The 16,376-nt window shown below is 41.6% G+C and overlaps 1 protein-coding gene across 3 annotated transcripts; it reads left to right on the top strand.

The window, feature by feature from the left end:
- The first annotated feature begins 400 nt into the window (after window positions 1-400).
- On the top strand, window positions 401-16,052 carry MCOLN3 (mucolipin TRP cation channel 3). Of its 3 annotated transcripts, none has more exons than XM_069789121.1 (14): window positions 406-704; window positions 2,650-2,879; window positions 4,679-4,846; window positions 5,398-5,551; window positions 6,035-6,119; window positions 6,201-6,301; window positions 6,881-6,976; window positions 9,030-9,142; window positions 9,223-9,372; window positions 11,296-11,397; window positions 11,510-11,632; window positions 12,178-12,384; window positions 12,751-12,880; window positions 14,553-16,052. In XM_069789121.1, exons 2-14 carry the CDS (start codon window positions 2,652-2,654, stop codon window positions 14,570-14,572), a joined length of 1,677 nt encoding a protein of 558 aa, XP_069645222.1. In that variant the 5' UTR covers window positions 406-704; window positions 2,650-2,651; the 3' UTR covers window positions 14,573-16,052. The 3 variants fall into 3 exon arrangements, 2 of the variants coding, with proteins under 2 accessions (XP_069645222.1, XP_069645221.1); XM_069789120.1 differs by having other exon boundaries at window positions 410-704; window positions 6,201-6,297; window positions 6,877-6,976; window positions 14,553-16,050; XR_011325740.1 differs by lacking the exon at window positions 14,553-16,052 and having other exon boundaries at window positions 401-704; window positions 6,201-6,297; window positions 6,877-6,976; window positions 11,296-11,428; window positions 12,751-12,879.
- The last annotated feature ends 324 nt before the right edge of the window (window positions 16,053-16,376 follow it).

The raw sequence follows: 16,376 nt of genomic DNA, 5'->3' as shown, positions 1-16,376 counted from the left end.
GTACCTGCGGCCCGCGTTAGGCAGCTGGTGACCGGGTGCAGTTACCGCAACCCGGGCTTTACCCGCGCACTGCCCGCGTCAGGCAGCAGCGCCAAGGTGCTCGATCGCTCCCGCAGTGCGGGGAAACGGGCCGAGACCCGGGGCAGGAGACCGTTCCTCTCAAGTCCGGTTAATAACTTCGGTAGCTTAACTGCATGTAAGTGCAATGACTTAAACGTGTCAGTCGTTCCGCTTAGTTCACCGTCACGCTGTCTGCCCTTCATAACTACAGCTCTGTGAGCCGAAGGGCTTTTTATCACCGACGGGACACAGCTGATGATAACACAAGCGTTACCTCCCCCCCCGCCCCGGTGCAGAAGCCCACGTTCATGGCTCCGGAGGCGGCATTACCACCCCACGGAAAGCACGTACAGCGCAGGGAGCCGTCCGTCCCGTGCGGCGGGAGGGCGATGTGAGGCGGCAGGCGGCGGGCACAGCCCAGCCCCGAGGCTGGGGCGGGCTGGCGGAGGCTGGCGGACCCCCCCAGCCCTGCCCCCTGCGGAGCCCGCCGGGCGGGAGGGGCGGGCCGGGCCGGCCGGCAGCGGGCCCCGGGCGCCGAGCTCCCACGGCCGCCGGCGCCAGCAGCCCCCGGCCCCGCTGCCTGCGTGGGCAGGAGGCCAGGGAGCAGCGGGACCTTCGCGGCAGGGACACGACCCGGCCGGCAGGTACGCTGGAGCCTTTTCTTTAAAAGCACGAAGCGGCGCCGGGGCGGTGCGTCCCCGGGCTCCAGGTTTTGGCTTTGGGATGCCACCGCGGTCAGTCAGCGCCCGGGAGGGGCAGGGGGCTGCCGCGCTCCGCCGGGGCCGGGGGTGCGGGCGAGGCACGGCGGCGGCTCCCGGGCAGGGGCCGGTGCCCTGCGGAGGGGGCGAGGCCCGCGTCGGTCCCCTGTGCGACCCGAGAGGCGGTGCAAGTCCCACCTGGCTGCAGGTGCGCTTGTCAGCCGTGTGGGATGGCTCGGAAGCGGGCCGTGCCGGGGCTGGAAGGCTGAAGCGGGCCGGGCCGGGGGCCGTGCCGTGCCGGGGGCCGTGCCGTGCAGGGGCCGTGCCGGGCCGGGGCCGTGCCGGGCCGGGGGCCGTGCCGGGCGCTGTGCCGGGCCGGGGCCGTGCCAGCCTCAGCCCTGCAGCCCGTGCGTGCAGCCCGCGCTGCCTCTGCGCAGGTTAGTGAGAAAAGATTTCCTGTGTGTTATGTTCGTCCGGAACATCTTCTCGAGCCGATCCCGTGAGGTCAAGAAGCATTTATTTATTTATTTGAAATCAAGCACGTACGGTGACAGGAATATTGCCGTATCAGAGCGGGGCTTAACTTAGAAATCATTCATCAGCTGTAAGAAAGATGAGTGGAAACTGTGGCATACTGTATCCCGCGGGGCAGTGGAGACCTGATAAAACAGGAGCTGATTTTTTTTTTTTTTAAGCCTATTTATGTGCCTATTCTTAGCGTTAAACTGCTGATTCAAAATTTTTCTCACCCTCTCTGACAACTGCAGAAATGCAAGGTCTTGAATTGTATCTGAAAACAGACTTGTGTTCTGGTGTGTGCAGTGGCTGCTTGAGGAGAGTGGATGCGATCTATGCATTTTTTAAATTTAATCTTGGTGATGATTTTTTGTTTGAGTTATATAAGAAACTTTTTCTCATGCAAATTCAAAATAATTTGTCTAATATGGCACATCTTTAAATATATTCACAGCCTAGGCTGTCTCCTCTGTTCTTACTGTCAACATTCTTCTATCTAAAATAAACACTCCTGGCTACCTCTTAAGTACTTTATAAAGCATTTATAAAATATTTGGGAGTCAGTGAAGTTAGTAGCAGATTAACATCTAAACATGTTGAATACTATAGAGAGTAACATCTCAAACTGTGTTTATAAGGTTCTCTTCTAATCTTTCCCCTCATCTAAAATGTGACCCTCTTCAGCTAATTATGATGCTTGAATACAATTACGTTTTGGTCTTTTTGTCTGGTTCATGATCACCATTGGTTTGCATTCAGTCTTTTATGGCTGAAAAGCATAGATATCATAAATGACAAGTTAATGCACTCAGGTAATTTATCTCAATTGCAGTTTGGCATGCTGGGTCTCCATTTCCAAGAGTGAACGATGATAATACTAATGTCTAAGAAAAATGCTGTCTGTCTTGAAAATTCCATTTCTTTCAAGTACTGGACAGCAGGCTTGTAGATGTGGGGGAAAATACTAGCTACAGAAGTAGATAAGTTTTCCAGAAGAGTGAACGCTCGTGAGAGGCTTTTGGTACTCTTCTGGACACAGAAGGAAATGAGTCAGGATTTTTTGCATATATGATGTTGTTGGCAAGTGAGAGAGGAAGAAGTTTTCAGCAAGTGACTCCATAATTCCAAAGGGACAGAAATTCCGCTATTAAATAAATGTTTTGACAGCCTATCTGCAAATTTAAGAGCTTGCCCAAACTTTTCTTCAGGTTCTGCAGAACATGCGGAATATTATGAGGAAGGTCTTAAAATCAGTGTAACATGCAAGTGCCTTTTGCAGAAGATCAGTGTTTTTGGAGTCCAGGTTGTCGGTGCAGACAGATCTGTATTCATGCTTGCATGTGTTCCAACTGACGTGGACTGGTTTTCATTTCAGAAATGGAAAATCCTGAAGTGGCTGTGAGCAGCTGCAGTGCTCACGATGATGAAAATCTTTGCAGCTACACACGACACCTATCAGTATCACAGGAGGGGCTTTTGGAAGACCAGCTTAGAAGGAAGTTAAAATTCTTCTTCATGAACCCATGTGAGAAATTCTGGGCCCGGGGCAGGAAACCTTGGAAACTTGGGATTCAGCTACTCAAAATAGCAATGGTTACTGTTCAGGTGAGTAACTAGTCAAGCAGGGACTCAGCCCATGGGAGGTCGAATGAGTGCAGGTGACAAATGCTGTACATGGTGTCGTCCAGAGACAGGGAGAGGATAGACTGCAAAACTATCCTAGTTGCACATATGTAGCTTAGATCTCAGACGGCATAATTTTCTCCTAAAACTATTGACTTAAAAAATAGCTTTCCTAAGAGCGGAGATGAAAGGAACAATGTTTAAGGGCTCAACTTGACTTTGTACTTTATTTTTTTTTCTCCCCCGCCCCCCAAGGATGGCATCCTTATATGTCTGTTCCCCCCAATACCTTCTTCACTCTGAGTGTGTGTTTGAGGGAAAGAACAGTCGCTTGTGTTTCAATATCATAGTAATGAGAACTGAAATTGGTGGCTTTTTCACAGTTTGCTTGTGTCTTATGTATGGTATACAAACTCTTGTACTGAAAAAACCACAGAAATTCTGCCCCATTCTTCCTCTCACCCAGCCTTGCACCGTAGATTTCATATAACACATTTGTCTGCTGCCCAAAACACAATTGTTTGTCTCAAAGTTCTGTGGTTAAGGAGGAAGAAGGTCTTTCATGAAACCTTTCTAACACCTCAGATGATGATCCTTCAGAGTTGCCTGTATGTGATTCACCTTTATGGTGGTTTCAGCGCTGTGACAATACAAGTATAGAGAAGAATGTTTTCCACAGCTGCATGAATGATAGGACAAACTGCAGAAATAATAGTTCTCCTGCTATACATCTGGCAGCATGTTTGTATCCCTTACTTACTGCTTCAGTTTTAAATGTATCATCATCCTCTTATTGTCATCTGTTCCATTTTGCAACTAGAAATAAAACTTGATGGTGGAAGAACCTAAATAAGAAAGAAACTAATGCTGATTTAGTATTTTCAGAGAAAATCTGCTTGTAGGTAACTCAGTCTCAGCACTGTTGATTTGCTGGTGTATTCCTGTGTGCCTAGCATGCTGAGCTTGTCCACAGAGCATTTTAGTATATCTGTGACTGAGTTATCCTTATCAAAACCTACATATCCAGTTTGCATCATGGCCATAAAACTAATCTGTAGACTACTGATTCAGACTTATCTCTGATGAGTTTCTTCACAATACTCCTGACACTAGATTTGAAACAATAGTCACTGAAGAGAATTGTGAGCTACCACAAACAATACATCACATTCTTCTAGAAACCTTTTCCAGCCTGGATAGTAGCCAGCAGGGTTTTATACTAACTTTTTGTGAACAGTTGCAATATATTTTTTAACAGCTTCAGAGATTATCCTGTTACAAGCACAGTTTTGATCAGTTATTCTCAAAGCACCTTTCACCCAAACCTGAGGGAGGGATGTTTGTTTTTCTGAGTTGTCCTCAATTTGCCTTTTGTGCACTGGAGTAAGGACTTCAATCTGGGGTCTAGTTAAGTCCTGTCCTGCCTTTTTGGCTGAGGAGCACTGATACTCCCTAAGGTGAGTCATCTTAATGTCAGGCTGAACTAACAAAGCACGTGTAACAGTATATAGGTAGCTTGAATTTGAGATGGTATCCTTTTCTTTGTAAAAATGTGAGTCCTTGGACAAGATGCTCGTAAACATGTTAAAGGAACATTCTTGAAAGCCATTGTTTCCTTAAAAATCAAACTTTGTTTTGACCAGCTGTGAAATGGAGTAGCCTGTGTGTGACTGCTGTGTCTACCAGCATGACTAAAGAGTGGCTGTTTGTAGGACAGGATTTGTATGTTAATCCAGAAGCCAACTTTGTCTTCGAACAGGAAATACAAATGTCTTTTTCAGCTGGTGGTTTTTGGATTGAGCAATCAAATGGTGGTTGCCTTCAAAGAAGAGAACACTGTTGCATTCAAACATCTCTTCTTGAAAGGATACATGGACAGGATGGATGATACCTATGCTGTATATACACAAACAGATGTCTATGACCAGATATTCTTTGCAATAAACCAGGTAAGGATTGTCATTGCAATGTATATAATATATATGCTCTTTACCTTTTCCTCCTACTAGCTTCTCTGATGGTGTCTGAAATGGAACTTCTGTGCCAGTTGCTTAAGACTAGAGTGTCAACTCATTTAGGTTTTCTGTCACTGTCAGAGCATTGTACTTGTGGTGACATCCTTGAAGCTAATCAGTATGCTAATTCTGGACTAAATGCAGGCCTTGGATTTGAGCCAGAGTTCTTTGCAAGTAGTGAATTAGGCTTTCTACTAAGGATTGTAGAGAGAAAAAAATAATAAGCAAAAAGGTATTTAGATCCAAATCCCGCACTTACTGTTTTTGTCAACTACCTTAAAGTATTTCAGGACTCAGCTGTAGTGTGCTGTAGGTTTCCAAGTTCTTTAGGTGATGTTTTAAATAAAGATGAGTTATGGCACAGATACAAACACTTCTGGTTTGGTTTTGGTTTTGGTGGTTTTTTGCTTGTTTGTTTGTTTTCTCCAGAGACTAACAGTTTTGGTGCCATCTCAGTTGGTTTGTCTGTTTGTTCTGAACTTTAGTACTTACAGCTGCCCAACATCTCTGTTGGAAACCATGCTTATGAGAAGAGGGGAGCAGAAGAAACAGCTCTGGCTGTGTGTCAGCAGTTCTACAAGCGAGGAACCATCTGTCCTGGAAATGATACCTTTGATATAGACCCAGAGATTGTGACTGGTGATGAACCTATCTATTGTATCAGTTCTTTGGGAGGAGGGACCCCAGATTTATGATAAATTCTTAAAAAAACCTCCGCAGTACTGTATAGTCCTATCACATGATCTGTATTGAACTTACTACCAGCCAAAACTGGCAAGAAAACTACTGTGTAACTAACCTCTAGCCCTCACCTCCAAGGTAACAGTCTTTTATGTCTACTGCCACAAAACAAGTGAAGAGCTGTTAGCAGTGATGGCCATCTAATACAAGTATTTTGGGGTAATTTCAGGAGTCTTCCCTGTGAATTCATGATGAGTAACTTGGCTGGTGTTCAGGGAAGCCAATGTATCTGTCAGCTAGCTTCCCAAATGACTCCTCACGTGTGCTATCTTGTCTGGTATAGTCAACAGCTCTTTACAGCCTTGGGAGTGGGAAAGGCAGATTACGGTTAAAGAGCATGATAACCCATGAGATATTGTTGTGAGTACTTATCCATTGCAGACTGCTTGTACATTGAGCCAACGATGCCGTTAGACAACACAACAGCGGGAAAGCACAATTTGAATTTCACTCTGGATTTCCACAGGTAAGGAGGAGTCGGCACCTCCTGTATTAGGGTATTTGTGCATTTTCCCCTGCGAAAAGCTAATACAAAGCTCTATTGCAGACTGGTGACGGTGCAGCTCATGTTCAATCTGAAGGCAATCAACCTCCAGACTGTTCGTCACCATGAGCTCCCTGACTGTTATGATTTCACTCTGACGGTACGTGGAAGCCTGCCACGTGTCTTTCTGTTTAAAACTGTACACAGTCAGTGCAGATGTTTTCTGAAGAGCGTTGGGCACCATTGACTGGTCCCCAGTGGTGTCTGGATTACTGTCGTGTCTTAGTGTACCCTGTAAATAACCGCCAGTTGTGACTGTGGGAGGCTAAGCTTTGAGTGCTTGTGATGTGGTCCTGAAGCACTTGCCTGGCTTACAGCGTTTTGTGCTCTAATCCATCTGAAGTACAATGAAAGCATAAACCTCTTCTCTTTAGAGAAATGGTTCTAGGAAAGGTTGTTTTCAGGTCATAGAGGAATGAGGCTGTAGTTTAAAAGAATTTTGCCTTGTATCTAGTTGATCAAGCAATTTGTGGCAAATACATGGTTCACCACATTGTTTTTCACTTTGACAGCATTTACTTGAATAAACTGGAATTACCTTAAGCTTAAACAAGTTTTGTAACTTCTCCCATAGGATAATTATTCTGAGTGATTATGCAAGCTTAGCAATACAGTGTGCTACAGATGTAATGGTTTAACTTCAAAAAGACGTGCCTTTTTTTTTTTTGTGTTAATACAGATAGTGTTTGATAATAAAGCACATAGTGGAAGAATTAAAATAAGTCTAGACAACGACATAGCGATCAGGGAATGTAAAGACTGGCATGTTTCTGGATCAAGTAAGTGACATAAACGTGTTCAAATTTTCATGCTAAACTTTTGCCACACTAGCACAATGTTTGTTAACCTTTTTCTTTATTAAAAGATGAGGCACTGTTGACATACGTTCTCTAGTGGGTGTGCTCTAAATCCTGATTTTCTAAGGAATTCTTGTTCTTCAACCTCTGATCTGAAATCATGGGAACGCAGCCACACCATTACTTTCCTTAGCAGTTCTCAAACCTTGCACCATTGATACTGTCAAACCAAAATTTTTCTGTGCCTCACTGTGCATCCTTCTAGTTTTGGCTACTGAACTTGCACTGCTCATTGCTTCAGGTAGGGCTGTGAACTGTTCTTCTAGCACCAGGCAACAGAAGGACACATGATAGTGGTGGAAAGTTGAAACTGATTCACTCTTATTTCAGGACTTAGCACCAGGAAAGATAAGGAAGCACTGTTGCTAAGGCTTGCTAGAGTGGAATGGCTAGAAAGACTTCTTACTGCTGCTTAAATGTTGTTTGGCATGTATTTGGGTGTAACTGAGATGCACAGTATGGTTAAATAATCTATCTGAAATAGTTTCTCAGAAGAGTACCCTTTGTTGGCAGCTATTGGGTCTGGTCAAAACATTGTCTGAGATCTTTTTTGATTAGAGAAAAATAATCTCTTTGAAAGTCAGAAGCTTTCCAGGACTCTAAATTCCACTTATTTTAAACTTTTTTTCTGAAGTAAGCAATAGGATGAATCAGGTCCATTTTTCTACTTTGCCACTTTCCCCTTTGCTATGCCTATGTTAGGAAATGAAAAGCTGGTAGTGAAAGAAGAAGTTTGTTTGTGTTTTTTTGGTTTTTTTTTTTTTAAAGATCCAGATTGGAAGTAATTTTTGGGAATTCAATGAAATGCATCAGAGAGTACAAAACACACCACTTCTGCAAATGCATATTCCACTAAACGCTCTTTATCAACTAGCTTTGCTAGCTGCCATGTTATAAATGCACACCAGATGGCATGCTACCTCTAACAGATTGCTAGTGCATCAGTACAAGAAAGCTGTGATACCAGGCTTCTGTAACAATCCACACTTGATATGTATGTAGATTGCCCCTACAACAGTTTTCAAAATCATCTCCTGGAGTACCCTGTATTATTTTCTGAAAGCCAAGGAAAAATACAAAGGTAATGATTACAACTGGACAATGACAAGTTGTTGCTGTTCTGGACTACACTGCAAAACCAACTTAAATGGCAACATGTGTTAGTGATGTTGGTATAATCAAGTAGTAGGTGGGCTTTTTCTGAGTAGTGCAGTTTGTGAAGTCAACTAGAACTTCAGTATCCCTTTTTGGAGAATTGCTGCATATTCTTGCAAATTTAGCATTAATTTGTTTCAATTTTTTTCTCAAACAATCACTCTTTTAGCATTAAAAATCTAATCCTTATACTGTCTCATCTAGTTTCAGCTGTATGATAACTATAAAGACCAAAAAGAGGTCTAGTGGTAGGTTTGATGCAAAATTTGACCTTAGATGATCAAGAATGTGAATTTTAGTAACATAAGAGATGGAGAGAACTCCATATCTAGCTCCATGTTGGTCTTGGCTAGCTGAACAGCACTGCAAATTACCTGCACTGCTCTAGGACAGAAGACCTATCTGATAGTCAAATACTGGTCTGGAAGAGAAGATACATACTGTAAAGTTCCTGGGATTTTTTTTTTTTTTTTTTTTTTTTTTTGACAAGTTCTGCCACTCCAAAGGCCATTCCAGTGCTTGTACAAGGGACAACTCCTACCTCTAATTCTGCGATGCTGTAAGAACCATTCACACTCTGGTATATTTTTGATGTGGTATCAACCTTCCTAAATTAACTGAAGTGGTATCTGTAGTGCAGATGCACTTGTGTCTCTCAGAATATGTCAGATAAACTTTTGTGGGAAAAATGCTAAGATTTTTCTTAATTCAGTTGTATAAACATAGTTAACATCAAAACTTGATTCTTACTTCAGTACTCAAAATGGTCAACAAGATGAAATGCATCTGATTGTAAACATGTACATTTTTGTTCTTGCAGTACAGAAGAATACTCATTACATGATGATCTTTGATGCTTTTGTTATATTGACTTGTCTGGCCTCATTGATCCTTTGCACACGATCAGTGATTAAAGGAATTCATCTCCAAAGGGTGGGTATAACTCTTTCCTTGGAAAGTCTTCAGGTCTTGTGTAAGTCTGATTAACTTTTTTCTTTCCTCTTTTCCCCTAGGAATTTGTAAGCTTTTTCCTATATTATTATAAGAAAGAAGTATCTTTCAGTGATCAAATGGAATTTGTCAACGGATGGTACATCCTGATTATGGTTAGCGATGTCTTAACTATTGTTGGATCAACTCTAAAGATGGAGATACAAGCCAAGGTAAGCTTTTTACACTGTCAGGTGAAAGCAAAACTGATTGTTTCTGTCCCAGCTAGGTTTAAATCTCTGAGGAATTTAGGCTGGCTATACTCGATTCTGAGTGACATGAAATTTTAAAACTGTCTTGTCCTCTGGCATTATAACTGAGCTGCATTGTTTCCAGTTGCAAGATTTTAAAACTCCAAATATCACTAGATACTATAGTTCTAATTATCTTTGCTCCTTTGTGACTCCAAGAAATAAAATGAACTTAATCTCTGGAAGTTTAAGACTGTCGATTTCTTCTCTTCCCCATTTAGGACCACGTGTATTTCCTTATTTGATGGATTTTTTGAAATTTTGCATTTAACTTTCTGTTCCCCATTTAACAAGCATTTAACTAGCAGAGTCTCTCTTTAAACATCACTTTACTGCTTTCCCAGCTTCTGGTTTCCAACATGTAGATAACAGTCAGTCACAGTCAGGTTCTAGGCCTTCAATTTCTAAAATAAACTTGATATAGAATAAAAATCTTTTAAAAACATATCCTGTGCAGCCAGAATTAGGGAAGAAAAATTATTACAATATGCTATCCTGAAGCACTTTAATATTCAGATAATGTTCACCGAATCTGTAGCAGACTTTGAAGTGTGACAATAAACACAATAGACTTCGGACCGTAGTGATGAAAGGTTGGGTTTGAAATCCATCTGGTGACAGCCTGGCTATTATAAATGCCCTGTACAAATTGTCCTATCTTACCTCAGGAACTATAAACTCAGTTCTTAGGAGTAGAAAGAAGCTATGAGGAAGTTGGCTAAGAGAACTCCATCCTGCTTTGGGAGAAGCAAAGATGAGAACAAGATTGGAGTAAGACCTTGCATTTGGGATTTGGGTATCTTAGGCACATAAATACATCTATCGATATATGTTTCTTTTCTAAGAGAGCATTTTATTAAAACTCTTCTCTACAGACACATTTCACTTCATTTTGCAAGCCTTGTGGACCATAACAACAAGATCTTGTTCCATGTTACTGTGTGAAAGTTAATGGCTGAGTAACATGTTCATATTAAAGTAGCCTGTTTGGTTTTTGTCAAGCTGCAAATGAATTACGCTATTATAAAAGATTAGTCAGCTCTTAGGAGAATAAAAACAGAAAATAGTGAAAACTTCTTATTCAAGTAAGCTGTCATGATCCATTTCAGAGTAGAGCTGCAGTTCAGGGAACAGCGTATACGCTAACTTGGATGAAAACAGGCCAGTGTGTATAGGTGGAAAAAAAAAGATGAAGTGCCACTAAAATATAAATGAAGCTCCAGTTAGAATTAATTAGAAGCTAATTAGTCTTCTCCTTGATAAGTTTTTACATCTCACAGTTCCCAGCTACCTAACAAGATCCTCCTTAGTATTTACCTGAGTTCTGCTAACAAGTTATGCTGTTCTTTAAAAACTGCTTTGCCTATGTCCTGGAAGAACCTTCTTTGCTCTGCAGTTCTAAACTCACATCTACACTGTCCGTTGGGATGCAGTGGAGAGCTTCCCAAGCTGCTCTGAGAAATCTGTCGATGCAGATTCCAGAAGCAGTTGCTGCAGGTCCAGAAGCAGCACAAAAATGTTTGCAGTGCCACTCTGTGGGTCTTGGTGAGCCAGGTACAGAGGGGGTGTCTCTGCACCTGCAGTGCAGCTGTGCTCTTGGCCTTGCAAATGAAGCTTGTCTTGTCAGAATCTATTTTACAAACAGCCATATGGAAAGGCACATGAAATGAGTTACACTTGAAAGTGCCCTTGCTTTTTGGCAGGACTTCTGCCCTCTAATGCATATTGCCCCAAACTAATTTTTAATGGGAGAGATTGCCAAGGAAAACAATGTTTCTTAACAGATCTTTGTAGTAATGAGAATTGCAATTTAGAACTTTTTTTTTCTTGTCTTCTTTTTTTTAGAGTCTGACAAGTTATGATGTCTGTAGCATACTCCTAGGAACATCCACTATGCTTGTGTGGCTTGGAGTCATTCGCTACCTAGGTTTCTTTCAGAAGTATAATGTAAGGATCTCCTGGGATCTTCGTGCTGTTGGTATTTATTCTGTTTGTTGCTATAAGAGGACTGGAAGAAATGCCTGGTTGAATTCTAACTTTTCTGCATTGCTTTGTGCAGCTTCTCATCCTAACACTGCGAGCAGCATTACCCAATGTAATGAGGTTCTGCTGTTGCGCTGCTATGATCTACCTGGGCTATTGCTTCTGTGGATGGATTGTACTGGGACCATACCATGTGAAGGTAATATACTTAACATGAAAAAGGACAACTTGAATAACAGACTGGATTCCAAACAAAAGAGAGATTACTACTGTTGTCTTCTAAGTTTCCATGTCAAGACTTCCCTTAATATAAAAATAGTGCATCTTCAACAAGATGCTGCTCTTTTTGAGGAGTCTCACTTCCATGACTCAGTCAGACTTTCCTCGAGTTATGAAAGCTCTGAGTCAGAAGTGGAAGCTGCCATGACTCCCAATCACATGCTGGTATTTCGAGAAATAATTTTCATCTTGCAGAACATCAGTGTCAGACTAGAGCTTTGGAGACTTTATCCTTATCCCTTTTAAAAGTGAAATTGGCGTATCTGAATTGAATGCGTATGTGTACCGGAGGTGACAAACTTTGGTCATTCCTCAAATGTTTTACTGTCTGCACCTTGTCATAACCTTGGTGTACAAAGAGATCTGAGGCAGCCAGTCATCAGCTGTGTATCTTCTTTGTGTTATGTACAGTCTTTGGATCCAAATAAAGCTGCAACAGATGTCCTTTTCTTCCCTCCTCTCTAGTTTCGCTCTCTGAACATGGTTTCCGAATGCCTTTTTTCATTGATCAATGGAGATGACATGTTTGCCACCTTTGCAGAAATGCAGCAGAAAAGTTACTTGGTTTGGTTATTCAGTAGGATCTACCTCTACTCCTTCATCAGTCTGTTCATCTATATGGTGCTGAGTCTCTTCATTGCACTCATTACAGATACGTATGAAACTGTCAAGGTAAGCATGGACTCTTACTCTTCTTTTGGAATAAAAATGCAAGATTGGTGCTATTGAGACTCATCTCCCTCAATATTTTGACTTGCAGTGCATGCCAATGTAAAGAATAAATATAATGGCTACTTTTCAGGGTGTGAAGTGATGACGAGAGGTTTTTAATCCCTCCCTAGTTCAGTTTTCTTACAAGCCTATCTGATTTCCTGCTCCAATGGAAGCTAATATCTACTAAAAAGCAGTAATTTCATATTCAATTCTGTGAATCTTCTAATTTCAGACTTGAGCAGTGTCTGAAAAGTGGTCTGGGGATGATTTGTGTTATTGTATGTTTTAGCCTTGTTAAAGGTTCAACTAAATATCAATTTTTAGCACTACCAGCAAGATGGCTTTCCGGAGACAGAACTTCAGAGATTTATATCACAGTGCAAAGACTTACCAAACTCTGGCAGGTACAGATTAGAGGAGGAGAGCTCTGCATCTCTCTTCTGTTGTTGTAATGGTATGTACCTATATTAAAATTATACATTAAGGTGTATGCAAAAGCAACACACCACAAAATGTCCCTGGTATAATGTTTATGAAGAGTAGTTAAATTTTTTGGGGGTGGAGGGGAAGAAAAAAACCCACAAAAATCCCAAACTATTGCTAATGCTCTAGAATGGAGCACTTTAGCAAAATGTCTGCAGCCAACAAACTCCTTAGGAGAGGTGAGGGAATTTTTTCCCATGTTAAGTGATTCTTAATTTAAAATAGTACAGAAAGTTAGATAATATATACAGTAACTTGGGAACCCCGTATGTATAGTGTGCAAGCATTAACTTTTCCTGTACTCACTGCAGTAGGCAGGACTTGAAGAACTTATTCAGTGTCTTCATATCCAATTTTAATGATACCTTGTGCAGTAAGGTCTCCTAGCTTAAATGGTAGCAGGCCTGAAACTTAGGGAGAAAATTGGCTTGCCAAGGTTTTAAGACAGCATGCAGTTTAAGGTAGTATCACAGCACTTGGAAAAGCATTGCCTAACTTCCACTATGGAGAGCTTAATGCTTCAGTTATTTGAAGTTCTGTTTCTTCAGGAATACTGATTGCAGGATACGTGGTTTATATTTAACCTGGCTGGCAGCAATGAGTCTTGCTTGCTTGAAGGGTCACTTGGTGGGGGAGCCTTAAAATATTTACAGTTTGATTAAAAAGATCAAAGGCATTTGCAGCTCCTTGGTATTGGGCTTTTCTGGTGTGCTATATTGTTATATGCCAGATGGAATAGATTTATGAGGGGGAGGAGATGGGGACATATTTCAGAGCAGGGAGACAACAAAGCCTGCAGTGAGTCCGTCCAGAACCTTACTGGAGATGAAAGTGTGGGATGAAGCAGAGCAGGGCATCTTGCTCCTGGGTAAAGGGCATGGCCATGTTAATATTTCCTTTTCTGCACACACCTCTCAGTTCAACCAGGCAAGAAACCCAATGTGAGGTGGGACAGGGTGGGGATGTAATACTTTTCCTACCAACTGTGAGGGGGGGGGTCAGGACTCTAGAAGAGCATTTGAAAAGGAAAACTTGGTTACTCTGAAGAAACTTGTTCTTCAGGACTATTGGGCAGCCAGCAGCACCCTGGACTCAAATGCCTACAGCTCCGTTTAAGTGACTTGTTTCAGAGCCTTGTTTTCTAACAGATGACCTATGCTTTAATGATCTTACCCTCAAGCCGAATGTCTTGATCCATATGCGTGCCTCATACCGTGCACATTAGTGTTACAGACTGGTTTTTTTATCTGGAAGTAGTGTGTTTTTTTCTCTAGAAGCTAGACCAGGGGCTGACTTTGCAGTTGCCTGTAAATACTGGACATATTGCTCCATTAGCTCTGTACTGTGGCCTTCTGGTTTTACCTTGAAACATGATCTGTAGTAATAAGTAAGTATCTTCAGCAGGATGTTGCGTTATCAGTTCTATGGCTTCCACTCCTTAAATAGTCATACGGTCCTACAGCACACACAAGGCTTAATTCTTTCACATGTTCAAAATGTTTTATGGTGGTTCATAGCAGTTGCTCACCAGTGTATGTCAAATTAGTAATTAAATCGTTCAGATGCATTTTTAAGGCTCCTTGTACAACAAAACTATTATTTTGATGCATGTACCTGACAACTTTTCCCCCTCTCCCATACAGGTTGTAGCGAACATATTTAATGGATTGTGGGAGTGTATCATGGAGGCTTTAAAGCAGCACACATTGCAAGAACTGGACAGTGGAGCTGGTGGAAAATCTTATACCTAAAGTCTGAATTTGCTTTTCTTGAAAAGGAGTGTAAGCCTGTGGCAGAAGCTTGTGATAAACTTACAGTCTTTTTGATTAGGCACTCTCACTGTTAGTTCAGGGGTTTTGGGGGTTTGGTTTTTTATTAGCTTTGTGCTATTTGTTTCCTCAGTTAAATTGTGCTGGAATGCAAAGGGCATTAAAAAGCTGTCTGTATTCAGAGACTTGGCTAGTTTATGCAGGTAGACTAGAAATGCAGTAACTATCAACTATAAGTAGAAATAGTGCTGGACAACTGCAACTTTGAACACCAACCTAGCCCTCAGTACTGCAGGCATTATCTAGCTATGGCTGACCTGTCACTGAATGAATGAAAGGTCACTCTAGAGCCCTCAGCATTTTTTGTTTATCTGCACTCACGGTAAAAATAAACTAAAACTATGAAGCGTGCTGCAATTTGTTTCTGGAGACATTACAGTGAATTGATGCACAAGCCAGTCAAATATGGCTGAGAACAGAAACTAAGTATTTCTATAAACATAAGCACCACTTGATGTAAGTGGCAGTCTCTTCTCAGAGAGGCCAGGGATATGCCAGGCCAGAACTGAAGTTTGAGGGGTGAGTTGAGTGGAGAAATGTAGATGTTCTCCTATATCCAGCACCGGTAGGATCAGTTACAATCTTCAGCTTCACAGTGTGCTGACCTTATGTTTTTAAAGGTAAAGTCAGACAAAAGCACTTTCAAAATATCTATTTTTTTATTTGAAATCTTCCTCTGGTACACAAATCTGTAAACCTTAAGTCTCAACTAAGTTAAATACATGGAAGATATGTCTCTGAGAGTTGTATCTCTCCATGCTTCAGAAACTGGATGTTTCCTACCAACCTAATAACCTGGTACTGTCAGTGGCTGTCTGAAACATTAGATCTTATAAAAGTTCAGTTTTGACAACTTAGTTTATATACTTTGTTGATTGTGATACCATTTAATGGATGCCTTATTTTCTATCGTCTATCCACTCTGGGAGCAGAACAGAGGACCAAAGGGAAGCATATTTTACATAACTTGCATTTGTGAGCAACCTTTCTGTAGCTGTGTGTGACAATGTATAACGCTGTGCACAAAGGTGGAGGACACTAAACATGTTTTGTCTGAATGTTTACACATTGCAAATGTGCTACAATAAACACAGCAGCTATTGGGTGTGTCAGTATTTATTTTAAGAGTAAATATGTTGCCAGATTAATATAGGGGCTTTTTTTTTTAATAGCAATGTGCAATTTCTGGCATGAAGCAGTGTGTGAATTTGCATTTCTTGTAGTCAAGATAGTTCCTGTGGACCCTGGTGAGGACCTGGTCCCAGTTGATCTTGTTTAACAGCATTTCGAAGTTTGCCATAGAAACAAATAAGCAAGTATTAAACCTTACACTAAAAATGCTCCCATACATTACATGAAGTTCAAATTCAGCAAAGGCAGACCAAATGCAAGGTGTAGGCAGAACAGATTATTCACAGTATCTGAAAGTTTCCTGTATTGAGGTCCTTGTCTTCCAACAGTCACCTAAGATTGAAGACTTTTGAAGCTTTTCAAGGTGATTCAAGGCAACCTTGCCTCAAAAAGCAAATATTAAGCGACCGTGTTTTCCGTTGACACATTAAACTCCTTATGGATCTTCGACAACACACAGTGTATAATGTGCACATCACTATTGTATAAAATAGTTTGTGCAAGGAA

Source organism: Haliaeetus albicilla, chromosome 8, assembly GCF_947461875.1.
Source record: "Haliaeetus albicilla chromosome 8, bHalAlb1.1, whole genome shotgun sequence".
NCBI lineage: Eukaryota > Metazoa > Chordata > Aves > Accipitriformes > Accipitridae > Haliaeetus > Haliaeetus albicilla.
This window is presented reverse-complemented; position numbering and strand designations above follow the sequence as displayed.